Source organism: Dendropsophus ebraccatus, chromosome 7, assembly GCF_027789765.1.
Source record: "Dendropsophus ebraccatus isolate aDenEbr1 chromosome 7, aDenEbr1.pat, whole genome shotgun sequence".
NCBI classification, from domain to species: Eukaryota; Metazoa; Chordata; class Amphibia; order Anura; family Hylidae; genus Dendropsophus; species Dendropsophus ebraccatus.
In genome coordinates this window covers 95,056,929-95,073,471 of record NC_091460.1, presented here as the reverse complement: position 1 = coordinate 95,073,471, position 16,543 = coordinate 95,056,929, and the positions used below count along the sequence as shown (strand labels likewise).

Genomic DNA, 16,543 nt, shown 5'->3' with positions numbered 1-16,543 from the left:
CACAGAGGATGTCAGGAGAGGAGTGTGCTGATCTTATAGGGGAGGTCACAGCAGCACAGAGGATGTCAGGAGAGGAGGATGCTGATCTATAGGGGAGGTCACAGCAGCACAGAGGATGTCAGGAGAGGAAGGAGTGTGCTGATCTATAGAGGAGGTCACAGCAGCACAGAGGATGTCAGGAGAGGAGTGTGCTGATCTATAGAGGAGGACACAGCAGCACAGAGGATGTCAGGAGAGGAGTGTGCTGATCTATGGGGAGGTCACAGCAGTACAGAGGATGTCAGGAGAGGAGGGTGCTGATCTTATAAGGGGGGGGGGGTGTTGTATTTTTTTTTCGAGGTATCGAACTGGTATCGAGTATCGAACTAAAAAAATCGAGTATTGGTATCGAACTCAAAATTCTGGTATTGTGACATCACTAATGGGGGCATACTGCAGGGGGCAATAATATATGGGGGCATACTGCAGGGGGCATTAATATTATATGGGGGCATACTGCAGGGGGCATTAATATATGGGGGCATACTGCAGGGGGCATTAATATATGGGGGCATTAATATATGGGGGCATACTGCAGGGGGCATTATTATATGTGGGCATACTGCAGGGGGAATTATTATTATATGTGGGCATACTGCAGGGGGAATTATTATTATATGGGGGCATACTGCAGGTGGTATTATTATATGGGGGCATACTGCAAGTGGCATTATTACTGTATGAGGACAAAGCAGGGGGCACTGCTGGCCATAGTACTTCTCATTGTACCCCTTTATATTGCAGTATATGAGCCACATAATTATCAGCACCATATACTGTGGCGCTATACAGTGCACATCACCACAGTATATGGTGCTGATAATTGTGTGCTCATATACGTGGGACTGTATGTATGAGTTTACATGGGGATATATATATATATATATATATATATATATCCCCATGTAAACTCATACATACAGTCCCACGTATACGTGTATATATATATATGGGACTGTATGTATGAGGTTACATGGGATTGTATATATGAGGGGGTTATCCTTTTTTATTTCACTTTTTTTTTAAATAAATAAATTATTGAAAGGACCTCTGCCAGGCATATTTCACTCTTTAGGGCTTAAAAAGCAGCTCTTGTGGTGATAAGAAGCTGATTTAAAACCCCCAAGAGTGAACTTTGTGAACTATATGTATAATATGTACTGTTTTAGTGTCATTTTGTGCCATTTTGGTTGGTGGTGTGCCCCGGGATTTTTTAAGTATAAGAAGTGTGCCGCGGCTCAAAAAAGGTTGAAAATCACTGCTGTAGTGAATAGAAAGAGGACTTCCATCATTAACTTTTGTTAAATCGTCCGCTATTTGAGCAGGGCAATAAGAGAGACCCTTATTTAGGACACAGCGTTCTGCATAGGTGAGATTATGGGTAGACAAATTTTTACACTGTTTAATATTGTTTTTTTCCTTTTTAATTTTTGTTTAATGCTTTTTTTTTTTTGGAGTGGAGGCTTCTTCCTCCCCTACAGCCTCGGTAGGAATTTTTCTTTTTATGTGTTGCTCTGTCTCTCTACACATCTCCACATTGTGTTTTTCTGTGTTTTTGTTGTGGGAGGAGTTTGAAAATCTGGTAGTAGTTCCTTTCTGAGTGGAGGAAATTCTAAAAAAGATAATTCTTCTGATGAATTATTAATTCTACTACTGTCTCATGTCTTTCTATTTCCATATTTTCCGGAAGAGAGGGGTGTATAGTAAGTATGGAAGATTCAAGGATATCATTCTCTCCCCCGTCCATATAAACAGCAGGAGGTCTCGGGGTATTAGTGTTTGCAGAAATGATAGTGTTAGATGATTGTGAAGGTGTGTCTGGATCTCTGTGTGATTGGAGAAGTAGGTGTAGCCGTGTCTGGGTGTATAAAAGGTAGATTAGGGTTGGCTGGGATGTGACAGTCCGTGAAGTAAGTGAGGGGGGTGGTAATACCGATCGGACCCCATCTAGTGATTTGTCCTTTCATTTTAGTGTGGGTGCTATGTTGGGAAGTGGGTGATCTAGGTTTAGTGGATTTGCAATGTTGGACTGCTTGTGAGTAGGCTGTTTGGGGTCGAGGTTGGGGTAGTAGTTAGTTTTGTCTTGGTGTGTTTAATTGGACGGTGAACAGTGACTGCAGTAGTGGTGGGTTTAGTGTGATCAAGAGATTCTGTGTCATCAGTTTTGTCTGTATTATTGGTATTTTCCTTTCTATCCTAATTATGGTAGATACATTGATTAGCGAAGTCAGATTTGTCACGTTTAAATTTATAGGCTTTCTTGCTAACGATTTCCTTCTCGAAGCCAATTGTTTAAAAGGCTCTGATATCATATTCGCTATGATCCTTGTAATTCTCAAGGGAGGAGGCCACCTATTCTATCTCCTCAACCAGAGATTCTCCTCAATCACTTTATCAGGGTATGCCTATATAATGTAGACATGTTGTCTACTTTTTCATGCTTGAGAGAGGCCCTTATAATAAGGCCGAAACGCGTTGCAAATAAGTATTTGGTTCAATATACTTCTCGTGGATGGACTAGACGTTTCGTGGATGTACGAAGCTGGCGTGTATAACTGTGTACATACTACAGTGCTCCTGCGCTGATCCAAGTGGTACGGGGTTCCCATTTTGGTCCTGTAACCGGCTGGTTACATAATCTGCACACTTCTCTCCCACCTCTGGTGGTGATGCCCCGGAATAGCTGCGGAGTACAATTTCATATGCCATCAATAGAGTTGTGCCTAATCTTGCACAACTCCACCAGGTGAGTGGATTTCTGTAGTCGCCTACTACCACACACCTGACCTCCACCTTCTGCACAAGGAAGCGCCCCTTTCTTCTCCCCTTCTCTCATCTGAAATGTGGGGATAGGGGATTGAAATACCCCTTTCATTAATGGATGACTTTCTGAACCATTATAAGTCACTGGGGGTTAAAAAACAGATACATGCTATTCACCATGGATCCTATAAAATGTTAGTCTTGACAGTAGTGTGAACAGAGTCCTATGCACATGGCCAAAAAATGTTTACTTGTTTACAGATTAAAGGGAATCTGTCAGCAGCCGGGCCCTACCCAAGGTGCTGGCAGTGTGTTGTAGTTGGCAGTTTCCTTGTGAATGAGCATGTTACCTTTGGGTAATTTGTCTGTGGATTGAATTTTGCTCTGGTCTCCTACTATAATGAAGAGTCAAAGAGGAGCTGTGGCTTACGGTGCGTTTACACAGGCAGATTTATCTGACAGATTTTTGAAGCCAAAGCCAGGAATGGATGTGAGAAGAGGTGAAATCTCAGTCTTTTCTTCATGACCTGTTTATAGTCTGCTCCCGGCGTTGGCTTAGGGCTGGGCGATATACCGTGAAAATACCTATAGCGTCTCTGGCGTCGGTTAACCGACCTCAACTTTGCCAGGACGGTATGTGCTGTACTTTCACCCACCACCACTTCCCCCGGCACTAGGACACTGACAGTTCACCTTCCCCTCCCGGCCTCTCGCACATGGAGGTCCTCGGTCTCTGGAGAAGCAGGTCACAGACAGCAGAGATCGCAGGATTGTGTATAAATCCATAACTCCCGGCAGAGAGGACACTATATGCTGCTGCTGCGTGGATGAGTCCTTATATTCCCGCGATTACCACCTCCCTGTTGGCCGCTACACATTACAGCAGCTGATATGTCACTCCACACAGTTTCCGGCCTCGGGTCTCTGTGTCCAGTCATCAGCTGTAGTGAGTGTCCTCCACCACAGGGGGGCAGAGTGTGGCAGGCCGGGGGCGGTACCATATCTCTCTCATCCTCCTGTGAGGGGGCATTGATGGGTAACGCTCATCGTCCTGCCTGAAGGTGATCAGTGCTCCATACAACATCCATCCATCCTAACAACGGACCACGGCCACTGTGCCCATCACTGCACAGCTCAGCACCGTGTACACCGTCTGCAGTGGGGAAGGAGCCTCGGGCCGGTAGAAGGCTCTCTTACAGTCTTGTTGGCCCTATGTAACAAGCTGCTGGGCTGGTTCATGGCTCTGTTCTGGAGGGAGGAGATAGAGTTCACCCTGGTTGGGCTGCAGGTATGAGGAAGCTGAGATACAGGCTGCTGCAGGAATGCTGAGATATGAGTAGGAAATATGAAATCTATCTAGTAATTACTGTACTATGTTTTCTCTTCGGTTTGCTGACCACTACTGCTGGTCACCCAGCTTTCCTAGTGTTCTGTATGGCCAGTCTGTTGTGTTCCTTTCTTACTAAACAACAAGGCAGAGTGTATATAGAAGGATATTGGCTGATCATTACCTGTCACCCTGGATCTAATGCAGCAGTGCTTTCCGCTTACCCCTGAGGAGGATGCTGGGGGACAGTGTTATGTATCATTTGTGGGGGCCACTGTGTGTGTGGACATCACAGGGATTGAGGGCAGCCGTCTTGTGTGTGTGATGTGAGCTTCCTCTCATAGAGGAGGCAGAGCTGTTCCTGGATGTATGGAGGAGAGAGGCCCAGCAACAGGGGTATGGTGAGGCCTGGGGCCTTATATCCAAGGCTGGCCTCTACACACATCATGTATATACTGTGTGTGTATATATTTATTAGAGATGAGTGAATCGCTTGTGCAGCGCTCCATTCATCAAGCCAATTGCCTTTTCAGCGCTGCTCAGCTCCCTGTTTCTCCACCCTGGGTGCCAGGGAAAAGCTGGATCCAATCCTGAAAAAACTAGGAGAAGCTTCCCAGGATTGGATCCAGCTCTACCTGGGAGGAGTGGCAGTGGGCAGAGCAGCGCTGACAGGCAAACTGCTTGAGGTGCGCAAGCGAAGCACTTTGCTTCGTTTAGATGAATCATTTAATATATATATACACTACCGTTCAAAAGTTGAGGGTCAGCCCAAAATTTTGTGTTTTCCATGAAAAGTCACACTTATTCACCACCATACGTTGTGAAACGAATAGAAAATAGTCAAGACATTGACAAGGTAAGAAATAATGATTTGTATTTGAAATAACATTGTTTTTACATCAAACTTTGCTTTCATCAAAAAATCCACCTTTTGCAGCAATTACAGCATTGCACACCTTTGGCATTCTAGCTATTAATCTGTTAAGGTAAGCTGGAGAAATTGCACCCCACGCTTCTAGAAGCAGCTCCCACAAGTTGGATTGGTTAGATGGGCACTTCTGGCGTACCATACGGTCAAACTGCTCCCACAACAGCTCAATCAGGTTCAGATCTGGTGAATGCGCTGGCCACTCCATTACCGATAGAATACCAGCTGCCTGCTTCTGCTGTAAATAGTTCTTGCACAATTTGGAGGTGTGTTTAGGGTCACTGTCCTGTCCTGTAGGATGAAATTGGCTCCAATCAAGCGCTGTCCACTGGGTATGGCATGGCGTTGCAAAATTGAGTGATAGCCTTCCTTAATCAGAATCCCTTTTACCCTGTACAAATCTCCCACCTTACCAGCACCAAAGCAACCCCAGACCATCACACAACCTCCACCATGCTTAACAGATGGCGTCACGCATTCTTCCAGCATCTTTTCATTTGTTCTGTGTCTCACAAACGTTCTTCTTTGCGATCCAAACACCTCAAACTTGGATTCATCCGTCCACAACACTTTTTTTCCAGTCTTCCTCTGTCCAATGTCTGTGTTCTTTTGCCCATCTTAATCTTTTTTTTTTTTTATTGGCCAGACTCAGATATGGCTTTTTCTTTGCCACTCTGCCCTGAAGCCCAAAATCCCGCAGCCGCTTCTTCACTGTAGATGTTGACACTGGTGTTTTGCAGGTACTATTTAATGAAGATGCCAGTTGGGGACCTGTGAGGCATCTGTTTCTCAAACTAGAGACTCTAATGTGCTTATCTTCTTGCTTAGTTGTGCAACGCGGTCTACCACTTCTTTTTCTACTCTGGTTAGAGCCTGTTTGTGCTGTTCTCTGAAGGGAATAGTACACACCATTGTAGGAAATCTTCAATTTCTTAGCAATTCCTCGCACGGAATAGCCTTCATTTCTAAGAACAAGAATAGACTGTCGAGTTTCAGATGAAAGTTCTCTTTTTCTGGCCATTTTGAGCGTTTAATTGACCCCACAAATGTGATGCTCCAGAAACTCAATCTGCTCAAAGGAAGGTCAGTTTTGTAGCTTCTGTAACGAGCTAGACTGTTTTCAGATGTGTGAACATGATTGCACAAGGGTTTTCTAATCATCAATTAGCCTTCTGAGCCAATGAGCAAACACATTGTACCATTAGAACACTGGAGTGATAGTTGCTGGAAATGGGCCTCTATACACCTATGTAGATATTGCACCAAAAACCAGACATTTGCAGCTAGAATAGTCATTTACCACATAAGCAATGTATAGAGTGTATTTGTTTAAAGTTAGGACTAGTTTAAAGTTATCTTCATTGAAAAGTACAGTGCTTTTCCTTCAAAAATAAGGACATTTCAATGTGACCCCAAACTTTTGAACGATAGTGTGTGTGTGTGTGTGTATATATGTATATATATATATATATATATATATATATATATATATATATATATATATATGTGTGTGTGTGTATATGTATATATATATATATATATATATATATATATATATATATATATATATATATATATATACTATATACACTGGGATAGATGAGCTGATATATTAAATGAAACCTCCGTACCAGCTGCACTGCTCTTACAGGTCACCCAGCTTTCCTAGTCTCCTCTGCTCCTACAGAGGTAGTCACCCAGCTTTCCTAGTCTGCACTGCTCCTACAGCTGTAGTGTGTACGTAGCTGTTTACCTGTAAATACTCGTCTTGTAGTGTGTACATACGATGTACACACTAAAGAATGTGTGTATATACAGGTATCCAGCCACTACAGGATGTGTATATAAAAGTATACAGCCACTACAGAACGTGTATATATAATTATACAGCTATGTACACACTACAGGACTTGTATGTAGAGGTATACAGCTATGTACTGCATAGCTGTATACCTGTATATACGTGTCCTTTAGGGTACGTTCAAACGTACCGGATCTGCAGCGGATTTCTCGCTGCGAATTCGCAGCGAGACCCGCTGCGGTTCCTGTACTGTGAAGCTGAATGGGTCCCATACACGCAGCGATCCGCTGTGTTTATGGGGCCCGGTCCCTTTAACCGCCTTGGCCGCCCGCCCGCAGCCCCTAGCCCCCGGCCTTGCTCCTCATCAGCCAATTGGGGAGCGAGGGTAGCCGGGAGCGTCTCACACAGCCGCGGCACCGAGCAGATAATGTATGCTCAGGGCTGCGGCCGTGGGGTTAAAGGAGCCGGGGCTGCGGGTGGCTGGCGGCGGGGGGTTAAATGGGCCGGGTCCTATACACGCAGTGGATCGGCTTTGTGTATGGGACCCATTCAGCTTCACTGTACACGATCCACTGCGAATCCGGTACGTGTGAACGTACCCTTAGTGTGAACATAGCTGTATAACTATATGTACATGTCTTGTAGTGGCTGTATACCTGACAAAAAAAGAGGACAAGGCACTACTATATCAGTAAGATGGGGTGCTCAGCCTAATATGACATGAAAAAGCATATGAATCAACAAACAAAGAAAAAGCCATGTCACACATGCAAGGGTGGCACATCCCCAAAGAAAATGATGAAATAAACTGTATGCTCAAGTGAAAAATAATACAGATTTTATTAGTACACAAAAACTACAAAATGCAAAACATACATGATAAAATCAGTCAAAACCACAACATACAAGAGGCCCATGTAGGGCTGGGCGGTATACCGCAAAAATACCGATACCGTCACTGGCATCGGTTAACCGACTTCAACTTGGCCAGGACGGTATTTGCGGTATTTTTGTATTTCTGTGTCCCTGCGCCCGTCCTGTCAGAGCCCCCTGCACACACACGAGCGGCCCGGCACTAGCGCTGGTATCAGCGGGAGGTGGAGGAGCAGCAGCAGGGTCCAAGTGAGAATGCTCTCCCCTTCCCCCTCCCCAAGCGACCGCCAGTCCGGTCCGCGCACCTGTCCGCCCTACCCACTCGTCCGGTCCGAAGCTCCGTCCCACCGCACCTGTCCTGCCAAAGCGCCCACCACCCGTCCGGTCCGGCGTCCCTGCACACTGAGGGGACTACAGGAAAGCCGCCGCCAAGTGCTGCTGTGATATGGCCGCGCCGGCCGGGTGTGGGGGCGATCGGATGGGACTGGTCCGGGAGGGGGGACCGGCATCAGTCTCGTCCGAGCACCCCCCCCACACACACACACACACACACCCGGCCGGCGAGCGTTGCACATGTTGTCCTGTGTGTGCAGGGACGCGGCCATGTCACAGCAGCACTTGGCGGCGGCTTTCCTGTAGTACAGTACAGGACTGTAACATAGGAGGAATAATGTGCTGCAGCAGGCAGGATAAGTTATAGGAGACATTGCTGTGTGTGGCATCCTGCCTGCTGCAGCCCATTATTCCTCCTATGTTACAGCCCTGTACTGAGGGGACTACAGGTCCCAGCATACACCTCCCTGTGCTCCTTGTACAGTAATACACCCCTATATAGTCATACACCCCAATACACCCCCTGTATAGTCATACATCCCTATCCCTATGTGCCCCCCCCCCTGTATAGTCATACGTCATACATCCCTATCCCTATGTGCCCCCCCCCCCTGTATAGTCATACACTCCTACCTCTATGTGCCCCGCCTGTATAGTCATACATCCCTATCCCTATGCCCCCCCTGTATAGTCATACATCCCCTATCCCCCCTGTATAGTCATACATCCCCTATCCCCCCTGTATAGTCATACATCCCTATCCCTATGTGCCCCCCCTGTATAGTCATACACTCCTATCCCTATGTGCCCCCCCTGTATAGTCATACACTCCTATCTCTATGTGCCCCGCCTGTATAGTCATACATCCCTATCCCTATGCCCCCCCTGTATAGTCATACATCCCCTATCCCCCCCCCTGTATAGTCATACATCTCTATCCATATGCACTCCCATGTATAGACCCGTACCTCCATCCCTATGTACCTCCTGTATAGTAATACACCCCTAGCCACCCCCCCCCCCCTCCCACCCCCGTATAGTCATAAACAACAATCCCTATGTGACCCCCTGTGTATACACATCCTGTAGAGGCTGTATACCTGTATATACATGTCCAGGTCCCCTAATAATTACTAATAATAATGATAATAGACTAACCACGGGTTGCTGCTCAGTGAGTTCTTTTTTACTTTTTTTAATCGAAATGTTGTCAGTTTGGTGTGGGTGTGGTGTGGTTTGCAAAAAGGGGCGTGTCATAATTATCGTTGAATTATCGTTACCGCGGCTACATGTGCGATAAACCGCGATATTGATTAAGGTCAATATCGCCCAGCCCTAGGCCCATGTTAAATAAACATGGAACCAGGACATACCGACATGTATGAATATTGTGATCCCCCTATGGCTAATAGTATTGACTCGCAACTAAAGTAATGTGATGCTGTCAGAGTATAAACAATGAAGTCTGTATAAATGACTAAACTCTATGGACACAAAACAAAGAATAACAGGGAAAGTAAGAAAAGATATAAGAGCCAAATAAATAAATCAAATATCACCAAGGGGGAATCCATGTCGGGGTCCAAGAAACCCAAGAAACCCTGTATATACACATTCTGTAGTGTGTACATAGCTGTATACCTATATGTACACATCCTTTAGTGGCTGTATACTTGTATATACATGTCCTGCAGCGGCTGTATACCTGTATATACACTCCTGTAGTGTGTACAAAGCTGTATACCTGTATATACACATCCTTTAGTGTGAACATAGCTGTATACCTGTGTATATATTCATACAGGTCTCTGTTGAGACCCCCTAATAATAATAACATAAAAATAATGGCTATAGACTAAATGGCACGGCCTTGTGTTGATACTCAGTTAGTTCCTTTTTGGCATGACTAAATGAATGGATGTGGCTTGCAAAAAAGGGTGTGTCACAATTATCGTTCAATTATCGTTACCGCAGCTACCTACGATTAACCGTGATAATGATTTAGGCCAGTATCGCCCAGCACTACGTTAGGTTCAAAAATCTTTCAGATAAATCTCTGTGTAAATGCACCATTAGTGTTTGTGCTGCACTGTGGCACACCAAACCACTCTTACCTCTCCTTCATGAATAATCTCTGCTTCCTGGCCTCCTGCCCTCTCAGTGTGTCTGATTGCGGATCAGTTCTCTGTAGGCAGTTTATGCCTGAAAGAAACATTCAGATATAATTAACTCTCGTAGCCCAGATGTGTTGGAACTGTGGTCTAGGGGTAAATCCCATGTGTAGAGACCAACAACAGTTTTTCCTATACATACATTATTTATATATATATATATATATATATATATATATATATATATATATATATATATATATATATATATACACACATATGTATTAGTATTATTGTTATTATTAGTATTATTATTATTAGTATTATTATTATTAGTATTATTATTATTAGTATTATTATTAGTATTATTATTAGTATTAGTAGTAGTAGTATTAGTGTTATTTTTTTATTATTTTTAAAAGTTGCAAAGAATTCTCAATCAGGTCTAAATTAGTTTTACAATTCTTTTTTTTTTTTTTTATATACAATAATGATATATAACTATATATTTCATTTCCATCAGAGGAATTAAATTAAAGAAAAAAAATAAAAACGCTATTGGTCTCTACACAATGATTTACCCCTAGCTGACAGCTCTTTCAGACATTAACCCTTTCTGGACCGTGCTAAGTTTTGTTTTTGCGTTTTGTTTTTTTTCCTCCTTGTGCTTTAAAGGCCATAGCAGTTGCATTTTTACATCTACAGACCCACATGAGCCCTTATTTTTTGCGTCACTAATTGTACTTTGCAATGACAGGCTGAATTTTTGTATAAAATATGCGCGGTGAAATTGGAAAAAAAAATGCCCTGTGTCCTATGGAAAAAGTGACATGTTATATATGTCGGTACGATTAAAACGATATGTAACATGTATAACTTTTATTTTATTTGATGGCTTGTAAAAAATTCAAACCATTGTTAACAAATATATGTTCCTTAAATCGCTCTATTCCCATGCTGAGGCTATGTTCACACAATGCAAAAGTATGGCAGTTGTTGCCATCGGCCAGTCCGATACGTAGTGTGAACATAGCCTTATAGCGCTTTTATCCTTTTGTCTATGGGGCTGTGTGAGGTGTCATTTTTTTTGCGCCATGATGTGTTCTTTCTATCGGTGCCTTGATTGCGCATATGCGACTTTTTGATCACTTTTTATTACAATTTTTCTGGATTTGATGCGACCAAAAATGCGCAATTTAGCACTTTTGGATTTTTTTGCGCTTACACCGTTTACCGTGGGAGATCAGGAATGTGATAATTTAATCGTTCGGGCGATTACGCATGCGGCGATACCAAACATGTTTATTAATTCTATTTATTTATTTTTATTTATAACATGGGAAGGGGGGTGATTCAAACTTTTATTAGGGGAGGGGGCTTTTTCTTAATAATAATACTTTTAAAAATTTTTTTATACATATACTAGAAGCCCCCCTGCGCGACTTCTACTATATGCACACTGATCTCTCATAGAGATCTAAGCTGTATAGCATATACAGCATAGATCGATGAGATCAGTGTTCTATTGTTAAAAGCCAAAAGCAATAGAATGCCGAGCCGGGATCAGCGCCATTACGGCACAGACTCCGGCCAGCACTGTCACGGGGGGGTGGGGGGGGTGGGGCGATCTGACTGCCTACAGGGGCGGGCGATCTGTAGGGGTTGACTGCCTACAGAGGACTGATCTGCAATCAGAGACACTGGCTGACAGCGTGAGAGAGCAGAAGGCTGAGCAGGAGAAGAAGAGGGAGGAGGAAGGATTGGTGAGTCATTTCAGATTGCGGCACAAACGCTGAACCACAGCCACAACTCCTCATTGACTCTTCATTACAGTAGAAAACCTGAGATTGTGCATAATGCACTCCACAGACAAATTTCCAAAAGGTAACATGCTCACTAGGGGACTGTCAGCATCTCAGGTAGGGCTCGGGCGCTGACACATTCCCTTAAATTCAAACCAATTCATTTCTATAGGTCTCAAATGCATTTATGTATACTGTATTTCCGTTTGTGTGTCCGTGCCATAAAAACTTTTTCAAATGGAACACATACTGTCCCTGCCTGTAGTTGCAGGACAGACGAAAAGAAATCTAAGGGTGCGTCTGTAGTTTTAGACAGCACACAGTGTGATGACTACAGATCCATATTTGCAGACACTAAAAAAACTGATAGTTATGTATAATAATTTTGTGCTGTTCCCTTCACAGTGCACTGTTCAGGTGAAGCTAGAGCTGGGACACCGTGCTCAGCTAAGGAAGAAGCCCACTACTGAGGGATTTACACATGACTGGATGGTATTTGTTCGTGGGCCTGAGCAGTGTGAAATACAGCATTTTGTAGAGAAAGTTGTATTCAGGCTACATGAGAGCTTCCCAAGACCTAAGAGGGGTGAGTGACCATTTTTTTCTTGATTTGGTGTCGGTATGTTTCACTGTAGAAAGGTTCTTTTAAAAAATAAGCCATCTGTTCCTTTTTACCTGTATGTTTTCCCTGGCGTTTATACACTACAGTTGTAACTTGTAAACACTGAAAGAGAAACAAGGATATTATGTATATATAAGCCTTGTACTGTAATCCATTTATGCACACTGGCTGCAGTACATTGTTTAGACAGTGAGCAGGTACTTGGCCCTCCCATAGGTTTGGGGCATGTTTTGTGTGCCATTATTTATTTATTTATTTATTTATTTATTTATTTATATATATATATATATATATATATATATATATATATTGTTTATATGTTTTTCAGTAGAAATATACATTACAATAACTAGATGTACAGGTTTGGCAATAAATTCACTAGGGCTGGGTTCTTACTAACGTTTTCCTTATTTGCTAACAGATTCGTCCATGTTAATTGAATGGATAAGCAAAAACTGATGAGCAAACTGATGCAAACCGATTGCAAAATGTTCTCTTTTTTTCATTGTCCGTTTACATTTTGGCTTTAAAAAACTGAATTGTTTGCATCAGTCAGCATCCGTTTTTATCTCAGTTTATTTATTTTCTTTGGTTTCTCACTTCTTCTGCGCATGCTCAGTGAAATAACTGATGAAAACTGTTAACTTGCAAACAAATGTAAATGGAAATACCTTCAGTTTAGATTCGTCCTCTTTGACTATAATGTAAAAATAAAACGGAAGTGCACTTTCCATTCGTGTTACGTTTTTTCAAACGCAGGAAAAAAAGCTGCATGCAGGATTTTTCTTTCTGTTCTCAAAAACGGAACCCTGACGGAATACATGCAAACGGAACACAAATATGACAAACAGAGCACAATAAAAATACATAGAAATGAATGGGGTGTTGGACGGATATGTCAGATTCCATTTATGTTGTTTAATAACGGACCAGCTAAACGGAACTGTGGCGGAGAAAAAAACGTCAGTGTGAACCCAGCCTAAACAGCAAACTAAGGAGAGGCCATAGTAACAGTAAAAGTATAATCAAGTATAATCGTTCCTGTCCATGTCATATCTGGATACAAAACAAGAGTACTGGAAAGACATAGGAAGAGCCGCTCTTGGCAAGTTCGTACCGCGGCCTAGAGCATGCTGCCCATTATCCCATCAAGGTGGCCAGTTTCCACCCTGTAGATCATTACACGAACCAACAAGAAAACAAAGAGATGAAGGGGGGAAACAATTCAGACACATTAGGGTATCAGGAACAATAGTAGCTGAAACTCAACTGGTAGCGCATTCTATGGCCTCCCTTCCCTGCCTGCGCTCGCTTTGCAGGGTTAGTGCGGTCGCTGACCAACACAGTGTGGGGACTCATGTAAACCAGGGGACCTGCACATGGTACATGGACCTACAATATGGTTTGATCAAATTATATACCAACATCCTAGCGTTGGTTTTTAAATGTAGCCGAGAGGCATTAGTGGCAGCCATAGGTGTAAGGTGCAGCAGCTCCTTCTCTCCATGTCCGTACTTCTTGCTGGAATATTGTAGCCAGTAGGCCCTGGATACCTGTCCGAAATGGTTTCAAGTTCAGGCAGCCCCAGAAAATATGGGATATAGTAGGACTGGGCAATATGGGCAAAAAAAATCTTGATTTTTTTTTATTTTATTTTTATTTATTTATTTTTTTTTAAAATTTGGACGATTCTCGATTCTTCCTCCTCCTCCTCCTCCTCCTCCTCCTCCTCCTCCTCCTCCTCCTCCTCCTCCTCCTCCTCCGTAGTAGTAGTAGTAGTAGTAGTAGTAGTAGTAGTAGTAGTTTAGTGGATATGGGTTGTAGTAGTAGTTTAGTGGATATGGGTTGTAGTAGTAGTAGTAGTTTAGTGGATATGGGTTGTAGTAGTAGTAGTAGTTTAGTGGATATGGGTTGTAGTAGTAGTAGTAGTAGTTTAGTGGATATGGGTTGTAGTAGTAGTAGTAGTTTAGTGGATATGGGTTGTAGTAGTAGTAGTAGTTTAGTGGATATGGGTTGTAGTAGTAGTAGTAGTTTAGTGGATATGGGTTGTAGTAGTAGTAGTAGTTTAGTGGATATGGGTTGTAGTAGTAGTAGTAGTTTAGTGGATATGGGTTGTAGTAGTAGTAGTACAGGTAGGGATGAGGGGAGGCAGTGGGTCCGGGGGCAGGAGGGCACATACCCGATCGATCCGGCTGTACAGCTCCAGTAACTCCAGTGACGCTATCACCTCTGCCCCAGTCTCCCGAACTCCGCTGTCCCTGCGGCCTCCTTCTCCTTAAGAGACCGGGGACCTCCGTGTGCTGTCAGGAGAAGAGCTTGTCTGGCGCTGTGCCGCCAGCCCCATACCTCCACCGCGCCGCCAGCCCTGTACCTCGCCAGCCTACCCGAAATTATTTTTTGTGAAAATCAAATTTACAATTTTCACAATAAATGTAATCAAATTAGTTGAATTAATTTGATTAATCACCCAGCCCTAGGGTAGGGTACCAAGAGACAGCGCCAACAAACTAGGGGGGTCTGGAGTGTGATACCAGTGAAGGAGTATCTTTTATACCGGTTTTCCCTCTAGGTCACACAAGAAGAGAACTTGGCCACTTTCGACCAAATCAGCAGCCATAGACCTTGAGAAATGGGCCTATTAAGATATCTTTCCCATTTGGTCATATAGAGATGGACCTGTTCAGGGCCCTCTGGGGGCAATTGAGTATAGAATAGAGAGAGAAAATCAAGCCCTTGGTAGAGGGCTAACCCCTACACAACAGCTCAAACATAGTAGGCTTAGCAAAAGGCTGGAGTACAAGGACAAGGACGTCCAGGACAAGACTCTACACAGATGAATTGCAAGATAATGTTTATACATATTTGGGTAGGCAAGTCCACCATGGGACTTCCAGCAAACAAGTTGTAGCAAGGAACCTTGAAACTTCTGCAAGGCAGAACGTGTGATTGGGATCAGGAGAGTTTCCAGTAGATATAAGAAATGTGGCAGTACATTCATTTTTATAGTGCTTGTAAAAGCACTGTATTGTAATCTGTATTCTTCTTCTGTTTCTTCTTCTTCTTCCAGCCATTCTTCTGCAATTAATACAGCCTGAACCGCTTTGCACACAGACTGCGTTCAAACTGCGTTTCGAAGCCCTCAGCGGTGACGTGTGCTAGATATTTTTGGTCTCTGTCGGATTTGTCGTTTTTAAGAAATTTAAGTTTAACCCCTTAAGGACAGAGCCTGAAATGTCCTTAAGGACAGGGCCAATTGTCACTTTTGCGTTTTCTTTTTTTCCTCCTTGCCTTCTAAGACCCATAACTTTTTTATTTTTCCACCTACAGGGCCATGTGAGGGCTTGCTTTTTTCAAGAGCAGGTGTACATTGTAATGGCATATTTCAGTCTGCCATAAAATGAATGATGGAACCCCCAAAATATCATTGATGGGGTGAACTTGGATCAATTTTTTTTTTTTTGGGGGGGGGGGGGGGGGGGGGGAGGGGGCTCCATGTTTACGTAATGCACTTTACAGTAAAACTGGCATTTTTCCTTTATTCTATAGGTCAGTCTGAACACAGCGATATACATAATTACTAGGTTTTCTAAAGTTTTACTATTTTTATTAGCAGTAAACCATTTTTTTTTTTTTTGCAAATAGGCATATTTAAAATGGCCCTATTGTAACAGGGTAGTATGGGGTGTCATTTTTTGCGTCATGATCTCTACTTTTTATTAGTAACATTTATTTTTAGATCAAACGTATTGATCGATTTTTATATTTTTTTTTTATACAAAAAATGGCATTAACCTCTTAAATACGGAGCCAATTTTCGAGTTTTTGCGTTTTCGTTTTTTTCCTCCTTGTGTTTAAAAGGCCAAAGCACTTGCATTTTTCCACCTAGAGACCCACATGAGCCCTTATTTTCTCTCCTCACCTTCACGACGGCACCACAGGAGTTA

At 43.1% G+C, this 16,543-nt stretch overlaps 1 protein-coding gene across 2 annotated transcripts in view; it reads left to right on the top strand.

The window, feature by feature from the left end:
- The window catches only part of MLLT1 (MLLT1 super elongation complex subunit), a 208,678-nt gene that overhangs the window by 40,721 nt on the left and 151,414 nt on the right, over positions 1-16,543 (top strand). The window contains exon 2 of one of the 2 annotated variants that reach the window (XM_069977920.1): positions 12,383-12,563. In XM_069977920.1, coding sequence (XP_069834021.1) covers positions 12,383-12,563 — 181 coding nt within the window. Of the gene's footprint in view, positions 1-12,382; positions 12,564-16,543 lie in introns of those variants that run through there. The other variant, XM_069977922.1, reaches the window with a different exon arrangement.